At 44.3% G+C, this 23,805-nt stretch overlaps 2 protein-coding genes across 2 annotated transcripts; both read left to right on the top strand.

Annotated features, from left to right (window-relative positions):
• The first annotated feature begins 1,578 nt into the window (after window positions 1-1,578).
• On the top strand, window positions 1,579-1,804 carry SPRR4 (small proline rich protein 4). Its single transcript, XM_004718089.1, is given in 2 exon segments — window positions 1,579-1,737; window positions 1,739-1,804. Coding segments are annotated over 2 exon segments (225 nt in total).
• Window positions 1,805-17,281: 15,477 nt separating this feature from the next.
• LOC101643275 (cornifin) lies at window positions 17,282-17,575 on the top strand. Its single transcript, XM_004717696.1, has one exon. The coding sequence runs from the start codon at window positions 17,282-17,284 to the stop codon at window positions 17,573-17,575; it is 294 nt and encodes a 97-aa protein (XP_004717753.1).
• Window positions 17,576-23,805: the final 6,230 nt, after the last annotated feature.

Consider the following 23,805-nt stretch of genomic DNA (forward strand, 5'->3'; position numbering starts at 1 on the left):
TGACTGGTAAGCGGAAACAAACCCATTCTCTTGCGCCTACCTAATGGGCTTTTTGATCTTCTGAGCCACCTTGAACCGCTAGGCCAAGTTCCTCTCCTCTTCTTGAGCAATGGAAGAAGTGGCATACCCTTCCTGACCATTAAGATGAGGGCACACTAATTGCTACTTAGGAAATTCAGTCTCCAGTCTGCACTGGTGCTAGGTCTGACTAATTTCCTGGTTCTGAGCTTGCCTTGTTGGTAGGAAGATTTTTCTCACTACGGGGCATATTAAGAGCTGTGGGATTTTGTAGTAGCTCCGATCTTCCTCTCAAGTTTTCTCATGCCCTGGCCTGGTTGTGATAGGAAAGCTCTGTCCAACTCTTTTTGGCTTTCCAAAAACAGATAGAGGAACTTCTTTTTTTTTTTTATTTGCGGCTTCACTCTTCCAAGGGCCACCTCCCCCCTTCCCGGGGCCTATGATTTTGTTAGGAGACCTGATGATAGAGTAGGTTATGCTTTGGGCTACTAACCATAAGCCAGTGCTTTGAAAGAAAGATGAGGCTTTTGCCTCCCATGAAGCTTTACAGCCTCAGAACCCCCCAGGGGCATTCTACTCCATCATATAGGGATGCTATGAGTCAAAATCCACATGAAAGCAGTAAGTTTGGATTTGTTTGCTTTGTTTTCTATTTAGGGGGTGTCGTTAGTTGCCATAGAATCGATTCTTACTCAAAGAGACCTATGCCAAGACCACAATTCAAAGGCCTCAACTCCTTGCCTACAGAAAATGCCAGGGAGACACATGTCAGAGGTGGAGAGGTCTCGGAGGCCTTTTGACACATGGCAAACTTGGATTTGAACCCAGGATGCTCCCTTGCCAGTGCTCTCTATGAACCATGCTTCCTCTTGCCAAAGGACCTTCCTCTGGGTTCTTTGCCCCTGGTGATCCCTTTGGTTCTTGAAGCCCCCAGCACTTCCTAGAGTGTTGGAACATCGTTCCTTCCATAGCCACACTGAGGGACCTGCCTTAGCATACCCTGGTGAGTCAGGTGAAACAAGGATTAGATGTCAGGCCTCTGAGTTCCGGGTTCAAGCTTTCTCCAGTCCCATCACTAAAACACGATGGTACTTTCCTCTCGGACAGGGAGTGCTCCTTCCTGCTTCTTATGTTCCTCTATACACATCCACACTCTGTGTCTGGTTGGTCAGGGTAGCTAGTTGGTACTGCCCGGATCCATTAGTTGAGATGAACACCTTCACCTTGTGAAATATCTGTGTTATTTTCCAACTCTTGACTCAGTAGTCCACCTTATTTTCCTAGTAAGACTAAGATATAAATTATGCATTTGTAAGTCGGGAACCAGGGGTGGATGAGGAAGGATAAAACATGAGCACTGCACAGAAGGGAGAAGTAGAGGGAGGAAGATGGCAATGGATGCATGTGAATACATCGATAAATAGCCAACAAAGGCTACTAGTCATATACCAAGTCCTTCAGTGATGGAGGAAAGCACTCTTGGAGAAGTTTGTCAAGAGGGAGAGTCGGAAGTACACCTGGCATACATGCTCTCTTTCAGGTTCACAAGTTCCTGGAGCAATGTCTTCCCAGCCGCAGAAGTGCCCAGCCCAGAAGCCCTAGCAGCAGCAGGTGAAGCAGCCCTATCAGCCACCCCCTGTCAAATGTCAAGAAATGCCTGTACCCCAAACCAAGGACCCATGTGCTTCTCCGGCCAAGAAACAAGCCTTGCCCAAAGGCAAAAACCATTCCAGCCCAGCAGACCTATCCGCCAGTCCAACAATCCCCGAAGAGTAAACCAAAGTAAAGATGAACTGGGAATTACCATCGACCCACCAACTACTTGATGTAACCCTTTGTGCCTTCCCTATTTGCCCTCCTCCTTCCTGGGATCCAATTGGGGATTGGAAGGTGTTTTAATTTTTGGTTTTGCCAATACATTCATCATCCTACACATCCCCTTTTCTCTAAGCTTTTGCCAAACACCAGCATGATGTACTTCCAAGCAGACACAAGCAAATGATTATCCTATCATTGACCATAACTGTGCCTCTATCCATGTCCCCAAACAAACAAAAATATATGGGGTTCTTTTGGGGATTCCACACTGATTAATAGAGGCACCAGAGGCTTACGCACAGGCTTTGGCTCATTCCCGTCTCCTATTCCCCGCTCCCTGGGCCCCTCTCCTATTTATTCTTCTAATGAATTGGTGCTTCATGTCATTGGTTCCTAGTCTGATTACTCCTTCCCTCTCCTAGTGGGTTCCATGATCCATTCATTGGTTTGGAGGGAATATTCCAGGGAAGTGATGCCTGAATATGGATGTGCCCAGAAGTCCACCCACCAGAGCTTAGTGACATTCTGATAACTAGCCATAGGGGAAGATCACATCCTGTAGGTTAGGAGTGGGGAAGGCAAGCCAAGACTAGTTAGCAAAAGTATGAGAAACACATGCTAGTTATTCCCATTCAGAAAGGGCATGGGGTGGGGGTGGGGGTGGGTGAGACGTGTAGTTCCTACCAATAGACGCCCTAGTCTGATTGATGAATGTAGCCTTTGTCTCTTAAAAGTTGCCATTCTGTGAGAAAGGCACACAAAGCTCACATAAATGACTTAAGAATTCTCCAACATTTTTCTAAAAATATGTGCAAACACATTGATTTATTCATATATTGTTCATCCCTGTATTTATTAGCTTACTCGTTTGCTAATGTATTTACTTAGTCATCTAATATTTAGCCAGTTTTGCAAGTGTAAGCAACTTAGCAAGTAGGAGCAAGTCTATTGTATCACACGGAATTGCCATGAGTAAAAAATATCAACTAATATCACCCTAAAACAAGAATAGTATGAGCGTGATTTTGACATGCTAGCTTTTTTTGAAAGATCTTGAGATAGTCTATCCTATTAGGCTAAGCTTTAAAGTTTAAGATCATTTTCTTATACAAAGAAAAGCTGTCCCGGGATGTCTATGTACAGAGAGTTTGTGAAGTATAAATAAAGGGCGTGGTCAATTTGAAAACACCGCCAGTTGCCGTGGAGTCAGTTCTAGCACGCAGCAAGCCCCTGAGTGTCAGCGTAGACCTGAACTCCACAAGGTTTACAATGGCTGGTTTTTCAGAAGATCACCAGACCTGTCTTCCAGGTGCCTCTGGGTGAAGTCATCTAGTCCACCTTTCAGTTAGAAGCTGAGTATATGGACTATTGCATCACTCAGAAGCCCTTTTGTCTCTGAGTCCCAACTTTACAGGGCTTGTGCAAGAAGTACTGTCTCTACAGCTGGCTACCTCCTGATCCTGGTGTGAGACTCACTGCCTGTATGAGAAAGATGCAATAAACCCCCAAGATGTAGAAAATAGATGTCTTTGGGAGAAAGACCCAGTGTGAGAAGGAGCAACTCACTACAGAGCCAAAGTCTCTCCATTTGAGCTATATTCTTTCTTTGGGATTGGCTTGCTGAATTCTACTTGCTGATGTTAGCAGTGGCAAGAACGTATTACTGGCTCACTTAGCATACTTTCTTCCCCATTCCCTTCACGTGGCCATCTTTAGCTGCTATTTCCAAGTTGCAATTACTTAAAACCTTGTGGGTGTGGACAATGGACCAAGAAACACATCATAAACACAGACAAGAACCATCAACGAATGCTTCTAACTCTAGGAGTTCATCAGAAGTGCTCCTGAGTTCCAACCTTGACATACTGAAATAACTACACTCTGTGTCAAGCAAGAAGGATGATATATTTTAGCCATCCCTTGGCCTAATTTCCTTCTGCCTATATCCCAGCCAGATGTTTTGAGTCTCATAGTTGCTATGTGTCGTGTTTTTGTCCCCTAGGAAGGCTCTCACTTTGAGGAGGGGCCCCTGCCCAGTTCTGTTTTCAATGCCTTCCAGCCCATGGGTCTCATCTTCTGGTACTTTAGCTGACAACGTTCATACGATTTACACTGGTACTCTTGTTCAGACACAGATCACCAAGTCCTCCTTGGTATGTTTTAGTCTGCTGAAACCTCCCCACCACAGGTGGTCTTGCTTGTATTTGAGGTAGCAGGGGCATAGCTTGCAGCATCACAGAAACACACAACCACCACAAGTACAACACAAGAATAGTCGAGTGGAGGATCAGTATGGCTACCCACTCCACCCCATCCCACTGCCCAAAAAACTCACTGTTTCAAGTCAATGGGAATTCGGCGACCCTATAGGACAAGGGAGAACGGCCCAGTGAGTTTCCAAGGCTGTTGCTCTTTGTGGGATTAGTAAGACTGGTCTTTCTCTCGAGAAGTGGCTGGAGGTTTCAAACTGCTAACCTTCTGGATCTCAGCCCAACAGGCAACCATTATCTCACCAGGGCTCTTAATATGATTAGAAAGGTGTAATTTATTCACTGTTGACTTCTCTTCACACAAATTGACATAATTTCAGAACACAAAAGCATATTATGTATCTTTCCGTTTGACTTTTTCATGGACCGAAGAAACAACTAGAAGGGTCTCTCACAATTCGTATATATTCTAAAAAACAAAAACCTAAGAGTACTCTAAAATTCCTTCACAAGATCCAAAATGTAGTACAAAACCCAGCAATTCCGGGTAATTCAACTTTACCCAGAAATATATTTCAATGGCAAAGTGTCTATTTTGGGGGTTTGTGTTAGGACCCCTGATAGTGTACCATAATGTGCATCCTCTTCTCACTTACTGACTTGGTGAGGTTCCAAAGACCAGGTTGTTATTGGAAAAACAATAATATATGAAAAAGAGGAATGACCACATCTGATTCCAAAGTGGAGGATGACCACATCATCACATGTCTGCCAAATTACAGCACAATGTAACTGCCACTGCTCTGAGAATCATGACCCAGCCAAGGTGACGTGGAACTGCAATCATCAGACCGAGTATTCCTCTTGTCTCACACCTTGCTGTTTAGTTATTGCCAGACTTATATGGTCAATGCACAGACGAATCAGAAAGTGGATTGTTTTTACTACCATCACAAATGCAAACTGTCAGATAACAAGACCGTCAATAAGGTGAGTATAATAATGTCAGGATATAGTAGACATTTAATAAGTGACTGATCGATCTTATCATTTATAGTTGGGAAGGGAACTGCCAAAACATTGTTGTTCTGCGCCTTTGAGTGGATTCCAACTCCTAGTGCCCTTACAGGACAGGGTAGAACTTTCCAATAGCGTGTCCAAGGCTCTGTCAGGTAAACATTGAAATGCTAACCACAAGCTCGACCATTCTGAGCATGATACAGAGGAGACTATTGGTTTCTGGAGAGATTTGCCCCCTTGGAAACTCTACAGAAAGTCAGTGAGTTAGAATGGACTCACTAACAGTGGGTTAATCTTTACAGATGCAGACATCTTTCTCCTGAGAAGTGACTTGTGGGTTCACCATGCCCACCTTCCAATAAGTACCCGAGTACTTAACCTCTGTGCCATGGGAAATCTTGTGCCAAAGCATTAGTTTTAGGAAACTGCACCGCAGGACTAGGTGGCATTTTGTCCTGTTGTGCACCAGGTCACTATTAATCAGCACTTAACAATAAGAGAGGGTACAGAGAAAGTCACTGTATTCTGACTCAGAAATCTATGCTACTGTGTAATTTTCATCAGTTTCCCAGACTGAGGAGAGATTGGAATGGGGAAGAAGAGGAGACTTGGATTCTGGTTCTGACTCCACTACTAAATAGACCTGTGACCTTGAGCAAATCCTTCACTTTTGTCTCCTTCCTTAATATGCAAGCTTGTCTTGGATGGCTTCTCCCTGCCTTAAATTGGTTCAATGGCAGTGGGTGGATTTTCACACATTCTTTGTGGACTTCAACATTTTGGAAGTCCTACACCCCTACCCTCTACAGAGTTCTGATGGTAAAAGGGGTTATGGGTTGGTTATGCTAAGCACAATATAAGCAGTCCAAACCCACTAGATACTCTTGGGGATAAAGATATGACTGCACTTGTAAAGATTTTTAGCCTCAAAAATTGTAGGGAATATTTCTATACTGTCCTATAGGGTCACTATGGGTCTAAATTAACTCGGTAGTAGGAGTTGTGCATTTGTTTGCAATTAGACCCTACCCTTTCAACTCAGGTTAGATTTAATGATTTCCTAATTAACAGAGTAAATATTTGGGGTATAAGCGAAACCTAGAAAGTGCAAGAATGGACAAATGAAACCACATTCCTTGAACACTTTCAGTTAGTAGTAACCCCCAAATAAAAAAAAATTAGTAATAGATGGTATTAAGCGAAAAAATTTTAAAAGTCAAAACCAACTGCATTTAAGGCAAGTTTGAAAGCTCAAGGTTCATCTTGAATAATATAAATGGGAGAGACAAAAAATTATATAATTTTGTACTTAAGGACTAGAAAGATCATCCTTTGACCTTGCCAGAAGCTCCTTGGAGATAGGAAGCAATGGGCCTTTAACTCATCAAACATCTCCACACTAGTACATGACAGTGTCCAGGGAGGTGATGCAAGACCACCTCCTGGATGACGAGCACCCTCTCAAGCCAGCCTGAGCCTGCCCTTCATTGATTCCCTACAGGAAGGGTGGAGGGCTGTAGTGTGTAGAAGTACTTAGTCTTCCTGGACTGAGACATAATTGCTTCCCAAGCCTTCCAATACCCTCAGGCCAAACCCTCACGTCAATTAGCATTTGGTTGCATCAACAAGCAGCGCACCTTAGTTCCTACTTGGACTTCCTTCCATCTGAAGGAGTTCAGAGGGCTGGATCGCTCTGGTTTTTTACAGATATTAGAAGTTGAGCTCTTCTGTGTTTAAACACTGATTATATTAAACCCACAGAAAACAAACCCATTGCTAACCAGTCTATTCTAACTCATAACAACCCTATGTTGTTGTTGTTGTTGTTATTGTTGTTGTGAGGTACCATTGAGGAATTTAAACCTCATAGTGACCCAATGAGCAACATAACAACACACTGCCCAGTCCTATGTCATCCTCACAATTGTACTGTCTGAGGCCATTGTTGCAGCTAGTGTATCAGTCAAGTTCCTTAACAGGCTTCCTGTTTTTCACTGACTCTCTACTTTACCAAGCATGATGTCCTGTTTGAGGGACTGGCCCTCTTGATAGCATGTCCAGAGTACTAGAGACACATTCTCACCATCCTTGCTTCTAAAGGGTATTCTGGATGCACTTTGAGATAGTTAAGGTTTATTGTGCCAACTTGGCCAATAAACACACATGGGGTTAATTGAAGGATGGAGAGATAAATGGCTTGGTGATCCTCACCTTTCAAGTTCTTGGGTTTCTTGCTTTCTGATGGTCACACCAGGGTACAGCTGCCTTAGCCAGTTTCCTGCTTCAGCTGGCAAGGCTCACTTCCTGAAAGACATCCCTGAGGAGAAGCCACATGGACCTACCCTGATGCAGCCCCAGGTGCTGGAACAGCCGTGTGGAGACCCCTGCTAGCGCTGAGATGCTTACACACTCACTGATTCGGCTTTCCTTCTGCAGTCTGCATCATTGCATCCATTTTGGGAGATGGAGGACTTTGTGGATTGGTGTCAGACATATGGGTTAATGAGTTAATGTTGGACTTGTGGGCTTGGGCAGCACTGGGTTGGGATTTTTTCTTGATGTGCACTTAACCCTTATATAAAACTCTCTCTTATACATGAGTTTCTGTGGATTTGTTTCTCCAAAGTACCCAGACTAACACATACTTCATCCAAGAGAACTTTGTGTGTTCTTCTGGCAGTACCTGGTACTTTCAGTCGTCTTCGCCAGCACTGTCATTCAAATCCAGCATTCCTCTTCCTTCTTCCTTCTTCATTGCAACTTTCACACAGCTGTGAGGTGATTCAAAAGGACCATGGCTTGAACCAGGTGCACCTTAGTACTCAAAGTGCCATCCTTGCTCTTCAACACTTTAATGCAGGGGTCCTCAAACTTTTTAAACAGGGAGCCAGTTCACTGTCTCTCAGATCCATTGGAGGGCTGGACTATAGTTTTTTAAAAAAACTATAAACAAATTCCTATGCACACTGCACATACCTTATTTTGAAGTAAAAAAAAAAGGGTGGGGGGGACACCCGGCGGGCCGGATAAATGTCCTCAGTGGGCCTCATGTGGCCCGCAGGCCGTAGTTTGAGGACGCCTGCTTTAGTGAGTCTGTCTTATGCACCAATTTTGCTCAATGGGATGTGTTGTTTGATTTCTTGACTGTTGCTTCCATGAGCGTTAACTGTGAACCCAAGCAAAACGAAATTCTTGACTTCAGTCTTTTCTCTCTTTATTATTGTGTTTTCTGCTGACCCCATTGTGAGGAGTTTTTTTTCCTTTTCTCTTTACACGGACTTGCAATCAACAGTAAAGGCTCGCACCTTTGATTTTCTGTAGCAAGTTCTTCACGTCCTCCTCGTTTTCAGCAAGCAAGATGGTGTCATCTGCCTGTTGCAGGTTGCTATGGGTTCCACCAGTGCTTCCTACAGTGCGGGTTCTCCTATGATTTGCTCAAGAGAGAGCTTGAAGACATGAATGGTGAAGGGACACCACCCTGACACACATAGTTCCTCATTTTAAACCATGGAATGTGTCCTCGTGCTGTTTGGATGAAGGGCTCTTGTTCATGAGCCCACCTCCCATTGTGATGCCATGTTGCTCATCACATTATGTAGTTTCTCCAACTATTTTCTCAACAGAGTGCTTGAGTGTGGCGAGAGGATGCAATCTGGTATACATCGTTCATGAATTTAATCAGTGTGTGGAAGGACTTAAAAAATAAACAGGTTTATTAACCCAGCAGTGCATACATGGATTGTTAAAAAGAGGTAACAGGTGATTACAATTTTAATCAAGGTTAGCAACTCATTTTGTGTACAGTCTGGCATTTCCCAACTTATGAATAAAAATCACCCAATATGCATTTAGAAACAGAGATCCTCAGGACACGTCCCTAGCCATTTCTATTTAATTTCAAGCTCTAGCATGCTAAGATTGTATCTATTTATTTAACAAGCTTCTGAAGTAGCCTTCTGCTTAGGCCACTTGGAAAAGCGCTCCTCATTATTGGGTGCAACAGCCCTGCAGTTTACTGAGCGTTGTATTGGAAGTCTCCCCAGACTTCATTAAGACCGGGACTTCATTCTCAGGAGTTCAGTGACATTCCATAAACATTTGTTAATGAATAATTGATTGACTATTTCGTTCACCAAGAAAATGATAGAATTTTCGGAGCCACTGGAGCTGAATTTCTAAAAATAGATGTAGTTAAGACCCTGCAGGGAAGAAGTGCAATTGTTATCCATTGCCACCTACTCTTCTCTAGGTGTAGAGAAGCGACTGGTAGTTGTTGGCATATGAAATCTCATTTAACTATAGATCTTGGAGCTAATATCATCATTCCTACATTATAAGTAAGATTAACTGAGATTCAAAAAGCACATCAGGGCCATAGTGTTCAGTTTCCAGCTTGGCTCTGCCACATATTTGCTGCACAAGCTCAGGCAAAGTTTTTCTCTGTGCTCCAGTTTCCACATCTGTATAATGGGCTTAGTGATCCATTCTTGTCACAGTTGCTGTGAGGATTAGAACAATATCTGACCATCTGTAGGTACTGATCATGAAGTAGCTATAAGATGATTCCTCGGCAAAACAGGGAGGGTAAGGGAGAATGGGTAGGAAAGAGGGAACCGATTACATGGAACTGTGTGTGACCTCCTCCCTGGGGGACAGACAACCGAAAAGTGGATGAAGGGAGACGTCGGACAGGGCAAGATATGACAAAATACCCATTTATAAACTATCAAGGGCTCATGCGAGAGGGGGGAGCGGGGAGGGAGGGGAAAAATGAGGACCTAATGTCGGGGGTTTAAATGGAGAGAAAATGTTTTGAGAAACGATGTACAAATGCGCTTTACACAATTGATGTGTGTATGGATTGGGATAACAGTTGTATGAGCCCCTAATAAAATGTTAAAAAAGAAAAAAAAAGTGTTTTTCATACTAAACTATATACCTCACTAAAATATTAATATATCTAAAACTATACCTAACTAAAAGACTGAAATAAAATGAGCCATATTTTAACAGAGGCTTTTATGAAATTGTAAAAAAAAAAAAAAAAGATGATTCCTCAACATCACCACACACAACCAGGAAAGAGCAGAGCCAGGATTTGTGCCCATGATTTGATGCCTTCAAAGCCTATGGTCTCTGGAGATTACTGGGCTTTCTGGAAGAGCTTGTTTTCTGGGTGCTGTTGGATGAGGCAGGCAGGGCTGAACCGACAAGAGAGGAAGCCAACAACTAGACACAGGATAGTCGCTTGTAATGGAATTTTTATTCTTCCCTGGATAATGTTTAGCCATGTGGTTGTCATTCTACCACCCCCACTTCCTACTGGGAAATTAATGATCAGAAAGAGTGCACATCTAGCAGATTAATTTGAACCATTTCAGATTCCGTTTCAAAACTTCACTGTCAACTAATTTTCAAAGTCTATAAGCTACATAATAGTTAGGTACATAAACATTCAATCCGTACATGTTGTGTTGCTGTTAGGTGCCATCAAGTCAGTTTCAGCTCATGGTGACCCGATACACCGGCTGCTCCTGGACCATGCTTACAAGTGTCATGTACCATGCTTCAAGTGTCATGTTTGAACCCATTGTTTCCGCCGCCATGTTCATGCATCTTCTTGAGCGTTTTCTTCTTTTTCATTGACCTTCTACTTTACCAAGCATGGGCTCATTTTCCAGGCACTGGTGTCTCCTGGAAATATGTTCAAAGTACATGAGACCAAGTTTTGCCATCCTTACCACACTTTCTCCTAAGGAGCATATACTATGTAATGCTCTACACAGGTAGTCCTTGACTTACCATGAGGTTCCATTCCAGTGACTCTACTAAGTCAGTTCTGAGGAAAGAATGCCTCATGTTTTTTCAGTTTTTATTAACATTGCCTTTTGTAATTAGTATTTTTATAAATCCAACCTTTGTCTCTGTATATAAAATATAGATAATATATATTTATATTGTATATAAATATATAAACTTACAGACAGTACTCTTGGGAAAGCATAGGCAAGGTGGGTGTTTTAAACTCACAATCTATCTGCTCCACTAAAGATTTACCACCTCAGAAACCCTATAGAGGGTTGCTATGAGTCAGATGCCACTTGATGGTTGAGGACCTGTATCCTAGCACTGTGACACTCCAGGCCTATGACTTCCTAAGAGACGTACTTAACCTTTCTGCTGTCTCATTTTCCTTAATCTTGGGCATTTCCATGTCACTGTACGATCACTAACAACTTTATCTGCCCCATGCAGCCCAACTCATCTAAAGTATGGTTTGTGTGTTTATTGCCATTACCAAATCATTATAGATATAACTTTGCAAGCACAAACCCAATAGTGAAAAAAAATGAGGGGCTGCAGAGTAACTGCAGAGCCCATGTTGCTCTAGTGAACGAGGTCACACCATCAGATCCAGACACGCACCGTCGCCTGGTGAGCAGACAGAGAGTGGAAAGAGCATCACATAATATGTGCACTCTAGAAGACAGTGTGGTAAGGATGGCAAGACTTGGTCTCGTGTACTTACATTCAACAGAAACAAGATAGGAAGATTGTTTCATCTCAACTGAGGTGGGAGGAGAGGGGAAAATGAGACAAATTAGTAAGAATGATGTGCACAACATTTTGAGTGAATTCATCCTAAAAGTATTCAAAGCATCAGTATACCGAAACTTAACGGCAATCTTGTACCACATCATTTAAAGTTCCTATGATAAAAATGAGGAGATGAAAGTGCAGAAACATACTCAAAGGTCATGTAACTCAGGAGAGCCACAGCAGGCACGGAAACCGCTTGGCTGCACACTGAGCATAGGTCATTCTAGTCCACCATCCTCAAGCAAGAGAAGCTGCCTTTGATTCATGCTTTTGAGAACTTGGAAGAGACACGAGGAAGGGTTAAGGACTTGCTCTGTTCTCAAGGAGGGCAGAGACGGGGGAGGGAATCAAAGCAGCCGGGACCAAGCTTCTTCCCTCCTCTGCCCGTTTCTTTCTGCTTCCTAGGAGAAGAGGTCCGAGTAGAGGTCTCCAGTGCTGGATCTCCTGATACTTTCGCTACTCCTGCATTGCTCTTTGCACATGTATCACCTACTTGCTGAGCCAATGCTTTTGGGAAAATTCTAACAGTAGGGAGGCAGTGTTTCTTCTTCAGTTTCCTTCTCTTTTTGACATGGGGGACACTGAATGTTATGGGGAAAAAATGTTGTTTTTTAATCACCATGGCCTGGATTGAGCAGTCAGAATCCTAGCTCTTTAAAGGTGACCAGAGGAGGATGAGAGTAAAACTCTCTTAATAGCACATATTCCTAGGTGCTGAAACCAGCTGCCATTGAGTCAGTTCTGACTCATGGTGAGTCCATGTGTGTCACAGTAGAACTGCACTCAAAGGGTTTTCAATAGCTGTTTGTTTTTATTTCTTTTGGAAGTAGATTTATGAGCTCTGGGTGGACTCAAACCTCCAACCTTTCAGTTAGCAACCAGGTGCATGAACCATCTGCCATGCTTTAAATATGTGCCCCCATGGAGAAGGGTTTGGAACTCTAATTCTGCATGACACCACGCAGGAAAAAATATCAGAGACATTGGAAAGTTCAAAAAAGGGAGTAACCTAACATGTAAAGGATCTAATCAGGGAGGTGGTCCTTGGGATTAGAAGCCACAACTTCCCCTTTCTTGATTTGGGGACTATACGGCATCAGATTCACCAACTTACCCACCCCTGGTTGGGAAGAAACTGAGTGTCTGTGATGAAAAGAAGACTCTTTGAGCCTGACCGTGAAGTTGCTTCAGAGAAGCCGGCAGGGAGAACCAGGTCTGGGTTATGTGTAAGTGAAAGGTCCCAAGACTGGAGCCAGAGAAGTTGCTTGGATGGAACCACGGAGGCACGCAGGAGATTTCTGCCAACATGAAACCAAACTCGTTGACATGGAGTCAGTCATGACCAAGAGCAACCACGCTGGGCAGAGTAGTACTGCTCCCATGGGTTTCCAAGACTGGAACTCTTTATGGGAGTAGACAGCCTCATCTTTCTCCCAAAGAGTAGTTGCTGGCTTCAAATTACTGACCTTCCGGTTAGCAGCCCAAGGTGTATTCACTAAACCACCAGGACTCCTGACCAATGAGGGAGAAATCCATTTGCATTTAGGGCCAAGGTCCAGGAGCTGGGTTCAGATTATGCAGGACAAGACAAGCTGGGTAGTCACAGAGAACAGAAAGGCAGGAAGCATTTTCTTTAGAGCTAAGAACCCAACCAATGGAATAGCAAGTCCTGCCTGCAGAGTAGCTCGTGAGAGTAGGTTGTGATGAAAGGAAAGACACCTGGCCCCAAAGTAGAGGCGAGTGACAGGGACGGAGAGGCTTAGAGCTCAGGCATGCTGATGGTAGCGGCAGGGGCTCCAAGGGAGGTGATTCATTCCCTGGATGACAATGAAGGAGATGGGTGGGGAGGCAACGGGAGAGTCTGTTTGTCCTTTCCTGAGTCTGTCTCTTTCAGTCAATCCCATGAGCCCAGTCACAAGGTACGGTTTCCTTTACAAGGAAATCCCCAGTATTTCTCAAAGCAGTTTCCAGGGCTCTCTTTACAAATAATGCCAGCAATCTATTTGGTCAGTCATGCAGTGTATAAGTGCCAATTCACCACTCCATCCCAAGAACTTGTGAAGTAGATATGAACCCCTGGGTAGGATGACCCAATACGGACACTAGTGGGGAGCATGCCTGATTCTGGGAGTTAACTCAGCTGTGGGGCCATGCTCCAAACATCTAGATGTCTGCAGAGGGACAGGTGTAGTGTGTGGAATTAGGAGAAGGAACCCTGCACATTGCTGGGCTTTCACAGTGATTTGGATTTTCTGAGAGCCACGCCTGAAAACAAATGGTGCTGGGGCAGGTCTGAAGGAATCACCTCAGCTTATTTGATCAGAGGAAGTCTAGGCAAAGGACTCAGGGAATCCCACATAGTCGAAGTGAGTCCTATAGCAAGGAGGGTCTTCAGGATTTTCCCAGCATGTCACACAGGTCCACGGAGAGAGGGACCAGAAGGGCAGGTGCTCAGACAGCACGACTGTCCTGACGTATGACATTGATGGGATTCCCAGAGCTTGTCACTGCGGCATCATGAGTTCCCTCCAGGGTGAAAGCAGCTCAGGTTCCAAGAAGGCATGTTACACTTTACCTTCCTCTCCCAGACCATGGTCCACGGAGGGATAGTACACTGAATGTGTTGCTTACGTCCACCTGTGTTAATAATTGCTCTCTCATATTTCTAGCTCTGTTCGAATAATACTTATCCCTAACGCTACTTAAAACATTAAGCAGCTTTATTCTTTTTTTTTTTTTTTGAAAGGATTCATCTAAACAAAGATTAAGAGCTTAACTAGAAGGCAAGGTTCTTTCTGTCCTCAAATTATCACTCACCCAGAGCTTTTTCAGAACTACGCATGGACCCAGCTCCCCGTCTCCAGGAGTGCCCTGATTTCCATATTTAATCATTTTCGTGTCTAGGCTTCGTTTTCTCTATAGGCATTGAGAGCAAAGGTGGGGCTAAAACAAAGGAGAATCTGGATTTCAGTGTCAAATCCTTTTGCTCCTGGGGTTTGATGTTTGGCCTTGGGTGAGCTATTGCACCCCTCTTGGACTCATCCTCCCCTATCATCACTTGAAGAGTACACACGAGAGGCTGTCTGAGGCCCTTCATGCCCAGTGCTTCTGAGATCTGCTACATTCCTCACGCCAAGGAACGTCTGGCCTATTGGAATGAAGGTCGGGGGTGGTGGTGGTGGGGTTCTTCTATATTTTCTAGGATAAGAGTCATGGCCTATCTATATTATGTGCCCCATTAATATTTGTGGAGCAAATGAATAGATAAATATTAGTACGAGAACAGCATTGGTTTGCGAAGTGGTGGCTCTACCTCTTAGAAAGTCCCCAGGAGTTTCAAAGCCAGAGAAATGAGGAAAGTATTTGTAGTCAGAGGTGGAATGGACAGAGGGGTGTGTGTGTGTGTGTGTGTGTGTGGGTGTGTGTGGTTGTGTGGTGGGGGTGGCATTGAGGAGCCCACAGATGGGCTTGGAGTGGACATAGTTAGAAAAATCTTAGGCTTCCAGGTGGGGATTTGGGTTAGAAAAGTCAAGGGCCATGACCAGGAGGCTGGGTGGAGTGGAGGGAAGAGGTTATATCAAAAGACAGATTAGACATTGAAAATCTCCAGAGTAGGAGAGGGGTGAAGGTGTGGCCGGTGAAAGGAAAACAGGTTTGTCCAGCTGAAAAACCTGACAGGAAGGGGTGGGTGAGCGGGGAGTATTCTGTGACGAATTCTGAGTGTGCCTAGTTCAATTCGGCGGGGAGAAAAGGGGGATGGAATGGATGGGTTCCTCAGAGAGGAATCTAAATTCAGCGACTCCATTCCCTCCCCCTCCCGCTTAACTAAAGCAAACAACTCAGACCCACCTCCGTGCCCCAGGTCATCTGCCCCGCCCTGCCAGTTTGTCTGCCTCAAGCACATTCTAGCCCACAGAGCATGGAAGAACAGACCTCCCAATGAGCCAGAGACCAGACTGGTGACCCTGCCACACAAAGGCTCAGACCTCCATCAAGGGTTAACTTATCAAAACCGTTAAGAAGCCCGGTGCCCATCCCTCCCGAGTACAACTCTACTTCTGGGTCGATGGCTGTGGGCATTAGGCCCAGGTGACATCATCGTTGGACAGTTGGTGCCAAAAAAATCAAGTGGGTGGTTTTTCATCACAAAAGCTGAGCCAACAGGTAATTGAGGGAGGGGAGCAAGGGTGAATCATGTTTGACAGGCAAGGAATGAAAACGGAGCAGCCCAGAGTGATTCTATTTCCTTGAGGCAGGGTTCATTCCGTGTATAAAAGGCAGCTGTCCGTTGGCTTCACCCCAGACTTGAACGACCAGACAACCTTATTTTCCTCGGATCTCCAGGTAAGCCCGGGATTTGGCATGATTTAACATCTTGATATTTTTTTGTCTTTTGGAAAGTGGACAAAAACAATCAGATGTAAGAGGTCAGTGCTAGGTGCCAGAAGGATTATTTGTAATGAAAGCACAGTTTGGGCTGGAAGGGACCAAGGGATGGGCAAGTCTGCTGCCTTTAGTGTAGTGCCAGGGAAGGGGGGCCAGAGCATGGTGGGATCAGTGCATGAGCTCATGGTGAATTACAAGCAGCTTGGGCTCTTTCAGCATCTCAGTTCTCCTTACTATGATGTTTATTATAGGTTTAAATTCATTCCAAGGATCTCTAGTGAGCATTTCGCTCATTAAAGGCACTGGCTGTGCTTGCTGGGTAAATCAGGCCAATATGGACCTTCCTCAACAAACTTAGAATACATCGGGGAAGAAAATAGCTGAAAAGTTGCTAGTGAATTAGCCCCTCGACCCATGGTGACTCCAGGAACAACGAAACGAAGCACTACCCTGCCCCGTGTCCTCCCCATGATCAATTGCTGATTGAACCTCCAATCATAGGGTCTTCATTGGCTAATTTCTGGAAGAAAACCACCAGACCTTTCTTCCTAGTGCATAAGTAGGTGGACTGCAAAGCAGTTCTGAATTGCTAAAAGGAGGCAGGTAGGGAGTGACAGAGGCAATATTTGGGGAGACTTGTTGTGGAAGGGACTCCTAGTGATAACCCGTGGGGTGACTCTGACAGTGAGCACTGGAGAAGCAGAAGCAGGGAAGCGTCCCAGGCCGAGGAGAGCGTGTGTGCAAAGACTGAAAGCCCCGTCACAGGTGCTCAGGTTAATCTAGAATGAATTTGCAAGTGACAAGGTATCCTGTGGAAGTAGAAGTTGGTAAACCATAGTTGTTTTATTGTTCTATTTTCTAAAAAAACAAACAAACAAAACAAAACAACCTAAGATGAGAACGTCTGACCTCTCCCTCCTTTGAGGGTTTTGTCAGTGAGAGATGCGCCCCACGTCCAGAAAGCAGGGCGCTAAGAAATGAATGCGTCTCAAATGGAGCAAAACAAGTAGCCTGTAGGCTCCGAGCTCCTTTGAAAATGTCTCAGAAATTGCAAAGCATTTCTTAAATCTCAGATTTAGGGGGGTGTCCAGGGTAAAGGAGAAGCTCTGTCTTCTACAGGAACCAGAGATGAGGTGTATTTGGCACTGAGCATAGCTTATTCTCTAATAATTCCTGTCCCACTATATCCTTTATTCCCTTTTATCTCCAGGTACATCCACCTTTGGAACATGAGTTCTCAACAGCAGAAGCAGCCTTGCACCCTGCCCCCTCCGCTTCAGCAGCAGCAGGTGAAGCAGCCTTGCCAGCCTCCACCCCAAGAACCCTGTGTGCCCCAAACCAAGGAGCCATGCCACACCAAGGTGCCAGAGCCATGCGATCCTAAAGTGCTTGAACCCTGCCAGCCCAAGGTGCCCGAGCCCTGTGATACCAAAGTGCCCGAGCCTTGCCACCCTAAGGTTCCAGAGCCATGCCCTTCCACAGTCACTCCAGCACCAGCCCAGCAGAAGACCAAGCAGAAGTAAAGGCGTCCTCAGCCATGCCCTGGAGGAGCCAACCACCAGAGGCCGAGCCCTTTCCATGCCTGTTCACCCTGCAAAGAGGGTTTTGTCACGCTTGGGTCACATCCCTCCTTTGTACCCTCTGAAAAGATTATCCTTCTACTAATAATAGCAGATTCCCAGAGCCCCCTGAATAAAGCTGGGGTCTCACTGTCTGAGCTAGTCTTCCAGTTGCTCAGGGTTCATAGGACGAGGAGTGTGGGGAGGCCTTAAATCATGCTTCACTAATCTGTCTCCATTAAAGCACTTTTAATTATACATCTGAGTCTGTGGGTCTGTGTGTCCTTGGCCAACTCAGCCTCCTTCTGCATTGCTCCCTTGAAGCAGGAACTACAAAGAGAGAAGTTAGTTATGGTCATAAAGCATTTGCTGCTGAAAGGGTGGTGTGTGTGTGTGTGTGTATGTGTGTGTGTGTGTGTGTGTGTGTCTGTGTGTGCATTGCATAAAGAACATTCCTGGGCTGCCAATGGGTCGTTATGAAAGGCCGCTGAGAAGCTCCCTATTTTGGGCAGCCTCAGCTAGAAAAAGGCTTTCTCCTGGACCTGAGTGAGTCTTCCTGAGTTTAGTGGCATCTCTGATCCTGAGTATCTTACCCCCAGATCACCCATACACTGTTCAGTTGCTTCCTTTCATGAATGTTATCCTGAAGAGGGCGTGCTCACACATGTTCTAGGATGATTATCAGTTCTGCACTTGTCTTCCATTTCTGACATCTCATAGACACAGGCATGCACTTAAACACTCACAGACACAAACACACACAGATACAAAGATCCTTGAACTTTGACATTTTATACACACACAAGAGAGAGATTCTCTCAAACTACACAAACAACCTTATACATAGAGACTCTGAATGATTGCCTTTAGCCAATATTTTTCCTGTGATGATTCCCAGTGCTGTAGCAGGAAAATGGAGGGAAGAATCCACAGTTCTAGAAGACGCCTAAAAGAGATGAACTTCACTCCATTCACATACACATGTACCCTCACACAAACTCACACTGGCACAAAACACACATACCTTTGCTCTTTTTCACACACACACAAATACAATATACACACACGCATGCGTAGTATCCTTCTTGAAATAAAACACACACAGAGAGAACATTTTAAGCTGGTCTCACTATGAGCAGAGAGGGATACAGATAAGACACAAAACTGAACAAACTTGAAGATGAGCTGCTCAGCTATGTTGGAGAAAAGAGGTTTATAAACAGGAGTTACGAGAGCCTCTCTCCTCCTCAGATAAAGACTTGTGTCCAGAATGAGATTATTAAAGTCACCCGAAAACTGTGCTTCTGAATCATACCCAGTGTCCATTGGTCCAGACTCTTGGGGACTGGTTCTTTCTCTTTCACCCTTGTCTTCTGGGCTTTGGGGTGATCAGAAGATTTCCACACCTTTGATTCAGCAGGACTGGGAAACTAGGGAGCAGTCCCTCAAAGCAAAGAGGTCACTATAATATGCCGGAGGAGCTACAGTGGTCACTATGGAGTGAATGCCGTTTCCTGATAAGGTAGTAGGTTTCTAATGTGAAATGGGTGTCATGCAGGTGACAGGCAGCACCTGTGTGAGGCACACACACTCCTGAGAAACTTGGCAAGAACTCCGGGGTCATTTGGAAACTCCAGGACAGAAATTTTCCAATAGGTCATTAAAAGGCGATGCGTCATTTTCAAGCTGACAGGTGAGAATGATGTTCTTGGTTCCCAGAGGCATATGCACAGTCAGGTGCCTTCAAATGGCGGCTCATTAGCTTGATGGGAAATGTTAGTAATAGCTCTAGGAGTAGCGACTATTCAAGGGTCATGAGTGAGGATACTGGCCGTTGAGACGTGGCTGCTGGAAGTGTCAATTCCAGGGACCATTCAAGAGGGTGGTCCAGAAAAATGAATCCAGATCCGTGAATATCTGCAAACCTTCTGAACTTCACTGGGGATGACTCACTTGTCCACAGAAGATTTACTGACAGTGAAAGCATTTCAACATTACACATAATGAAAAAATAAATAGGATGGAAACAGCATAAATTCCCAATAAGAGAGAGCTAATTCAATACATGGTTGTGCGCCTGTGTGACAGAATGCAAAACGATCATCAAATAATAGAGCAGGAAAAAATGTAGTCACCTAGAAAAATGTTCAAGCAATACCAATAGAATGTAAAAGACCAAATCACAAATAATTGCACATTGTTTAAATGCATGTACATATGCATAAATAGAAAAACCAAGCAGTATGTAATGCAGCAGAGTATAAACAGGAGCACAAACATTCTCAATGAATTCTATATTACAGAAATGCAAAATTGAGAATATCTTGTTATGGTATACTTACCATAATGTGTGTGTGTGTGTATATATATGTGTTTATGCACACAGTGGTTATATTTGACTAGAAAAATATGGTATTTATCTTGCTATATTATTTCTACATTTTGCACTAGAATTTGAAGTTGAATTATTTATAAAACATATTTTACCTGTTTGAAAACACAAGGAGCCCTGCTGGAGTAGTGGTTGCATATTGGGCTGCTACCCTCACATGCTTTCCCAAGACCAAGTGGCTTCTTTGAATTGGGTGGGGGGCAGGTATGAGTTCTCCTTTGGCCCTTGATAATATTTTCAAATGCAGCAGTAAGATTTGTCACTGCATGAATGGGTCCCAGAAATTATTAGAAGGTCATCTAAGGTCAAATTCAGAATTGCGCACTAATCTGCATGATTCCCTGGAACCAGTAGCTTCTTTCTCAGCTAATCACCCATGGCTGTGCCAGTCTCAGGAGAAATACTGCATCACTGAGGTGGAAGTAAGTCTATGAACGACGGCACCTAGCATCTGCCACTGTGTCTTCCTATTCCAGAAACAAGTGATGATTTCACCTACCTCAAGATTTATTATGTTCCTTGTCCCCAGCCTGTCTCTATGAATATGAGTGACACCATAAGACTCTCACTACAGCATCGCTAGATCATAAACCTTACCAGAAGCAGCGCTATAACCATGACATTGACCCAAGTACGTGTGCTACCTAGTTCTGAGTAGACACACTCAATTCACTCCAGAAAGTAGAGGAACACTCCTTCCCTTCCAGAGAACCTCGTGGTACCTCTGGACAGAACACACAAGCTTTAGAAAAGACAATGCATGCTACTAGTATAAGTGTATAAAGTTATTTTATCTACATTGACTTTAAAATCTTACAGGTATGTAGTAAAGGGGGTATTCACGCTATAGGTATAATTCATTCTAGAATCTCATGGTGATGGTGGTCAATTTCCACTGAGGCAGCAGTAGTGATCAAGGTACTGCTTTTGCATAAGACATTTGAGGTATAATCTGGGGCAAAATGTTATGATTTGTTGTTAGGTGCCTTCAAGTGGGGTCCATCTCATCGCGACCCTACCCACAACAGAATGAACCACTGCCTGATCCTGGGCCATCCTCGCCATTGTTATAGTTGACCCCATTGTCACAGCCACCATGTCGATCCATTTCATCCAAGGTCTTCCTCTTTTTAGCTGCTCTGCCACAATTTCTACTCACTTCTTTAATTTTAAGGTGTACACATTGTACTGCGGTAGCTTGCATCTGGCTGTGAACCTGGAAGCTGTGCAGCTGGCATTTGGAATAACAACAGGAACACCCAAGATGGGCAGGTTTCAGCAGAGCTCTCAGATGAAGCCAGGGTAGGAAGGAAGGCCTGGGAATCTGCCCCTGCAAAATGCATCAATGAAGACCTACAGCTCAGAAAAGCACATTTTTGGATGTGTTGCTTTTCATGGATCATCTGGATGACCGCTTGGTGAAGTGATAAGTCAATAACGGCATGGAAGACTCTCAATGAGACTGGATTGGCACAGTAGCCTCAATCATGGACTTGAACTTGCTGATAATTATGTGGATGATACAGGGCATGGCAACATTTTGTTCTGTTGTACATGCGTGGGTTGTGAAGGACTTGATGGCAATTACAATTTGTGGCTAATGACTATGCATTTGGGCAATCAAAAGAAGACATCTTGATTAGAGCCAATCTTTTATAGAGGTTCATCAGATGATTTCTATAACTTAGACATTTATTTCCACCATGGGGCAATTGTGTTCATCCTTCTGCATCCCAAATACAACAAATGGTTCATGCATCTTAACCTACATTCCTTAAAAACAGGGCCTAATAAAGTCTTATACATGTGTACTCTATTGGACATGAAATCCTAGAAGAAGAAATGAGTTATAAGGGTCAGTAAGATAAGGCAAAAGGTAACGGCAGGAAAACGTGGTTACCAATGGAGGTGAGCACAAAGGACAATTGACATGTGCTCACATGAGACTTTCTGAGAAGACGTAAGAAGGGCACCTCAAAAGAGTTTCGCCTGAAGTGAAAGGAGAAAGCATTTTATCCCAATTCCAGACTTCCACCGGAAAAATTGGAACATCTAGGCGATAACTACCCTGCTCTTCAAGTTTGCACAAGCAAGTGTCTGGAAGATTACCACAGGCACACAGTGACATCAGACAACCTCCAAGATCAGGAAAGGCAAGGCAGAGATGATAGATGATAGATGGTAGGTAGGTAGGTAGGTAGGTAGGTAGGTAGGTAGGTAGGTAGATAGATAGATAGATAGATAGATAAATAGATAGATAGACAGATAGACAGACAGATAGATAGATAATCAAAGAGAAAGGTTTTTCCAGATTTGGAGTACATAAGCGGTTCCCAATCCCATCCACCAACATGTCGAAAGCAAGACCCAGGGCACTGACTTGGGCGGAGTAGAAGTATCCTGTCCCCAGAGAAACGAGCCCATTTGAAAGCTTGTATTGCGCGTGACGATGGCACTCACCATGAGAAGCCACTGACAGACTTTCTCTGTCTCCTGATCCATGTTCAGATGCACACCCAGCACTGCTGGTGAAGAAAGCATGCTTCTCAGAAGAGCCCAAAGCACCTGAACACTCACACGTTGAGAGGGGTTGGGTAAACAAACAGGAAGAACAAGGTGCGCATAAAAATAGAAGTTCTAGAATCTAGAGACTTATGCCAGCAAGGTTTGGTTGAGGAGAAGGAAGCACCAGTTAGGGCAGGGCAGGGCAGAACCCACCCAGGGAAGAAATATAGACAATGAGAATGATGATTTTTTTTCTAGACTCAAGGCCCAGAATCAAGACAGGATGAGAGTGACTCAGGTTCAGAGCTAAGGTTCATATTCTCAAAGCTTCAAATATAACCTGGGTACCATGAAGACAGAAGATCAGGGAGTGGGTTCCACTTCGGCTAAGAATCCAACCGGAACAATAGGATCTCACTTGAGCTCCCTCCCCAAGGGGCTCCTGAGACACAGTTCTGGTAAGGAGTGGGTTCTAGACTCGTGTCTGGATGACTGCTAGAGTAACTCCATCGTCCTTGAACTTAGGTGTGAGGATGGGACTGGCACCACCCTCAGAGGGAGGCAGTGGGCCAAACGCTAGCAGAGAGGAAAAGAGATGGGTGGGGAAGGCTGAGGAAGCATTTGTCACTTGCTAAATTGTGACCGCTCCTTGGTATCATCATCCTAGAGGTGAATCATTTTCAAGTAACCTCTTTATGGCTCTGAAAGACTTCTTGGACTTTCTCTAAAGAAACTAACTATCTATCTATCTATCTATCTATCTATCTATCTATCCATCTATCATCTATCTATCATCTATCTATCTATCTATGTATCATCTATCTATCTATTTATCTATATATCTCTGTCTCTCTTCCTTGAATCTGGACATTTGTGAGAGGCTTAACAACGATCTGTTGATAGAGTAGCTACTATAACCAGGCAGTGTGTGAGAATGAAATATGACCACTGATTCAGGAGACCTAGAGGAAGGAGCTGGTGGTGGTGGTCATACTAGGGGCTCAGGTTCATGGGAGATGACATAGCAAGAGAGACGTGAAGAGGGAGGAACCACAGACACACCCAGGCTTTAAGAATGGCATGGATTTTTCCAAGGACCATGCCTCCTCGCATGTACGGAAGGCATCTCTGAAGTGGTCACATCAGTTTCAGTGTCTCATAAGCCGGGGAAACTCCCGCTAGAGGACATTGGCAATCCCAACTCGCTTGTGTCTGATACTCCAGAGAAGAAGACCAGAATGAGAGGTGGGCTGAGCCATCACATCAGACTAAGCTATCTTGGTCCATAAAACTGCTA

Source organism: Echinops telfairi, unplaced genomic scaffold (assembly GCF_000313985.2).
Source record: "Echinops telfairi isolate 266 unplaced genomic scaffold, ASM31398v2 ScPeMD7_46;HRSCAF=168, whole genome shotgun sequence".
Classification (NCBI taxonomy): domain Eukaryota; kingdom Metazoa; phylum Chordata; class Mammalia; order Afrosoricida; family Tenrecidae; genus Echinops; species Echinops telfairi.

Bases quoted from the DNA above. Each gene is read 5' to 3' on its own strand.
- LOC101643275 (XM_004717696.1), top strand. From the start codon at position 17,282: ATGAGTTCTCAACAGCAGAAGCAGCCTTGCACCCTGCCCCCTCCGCTT.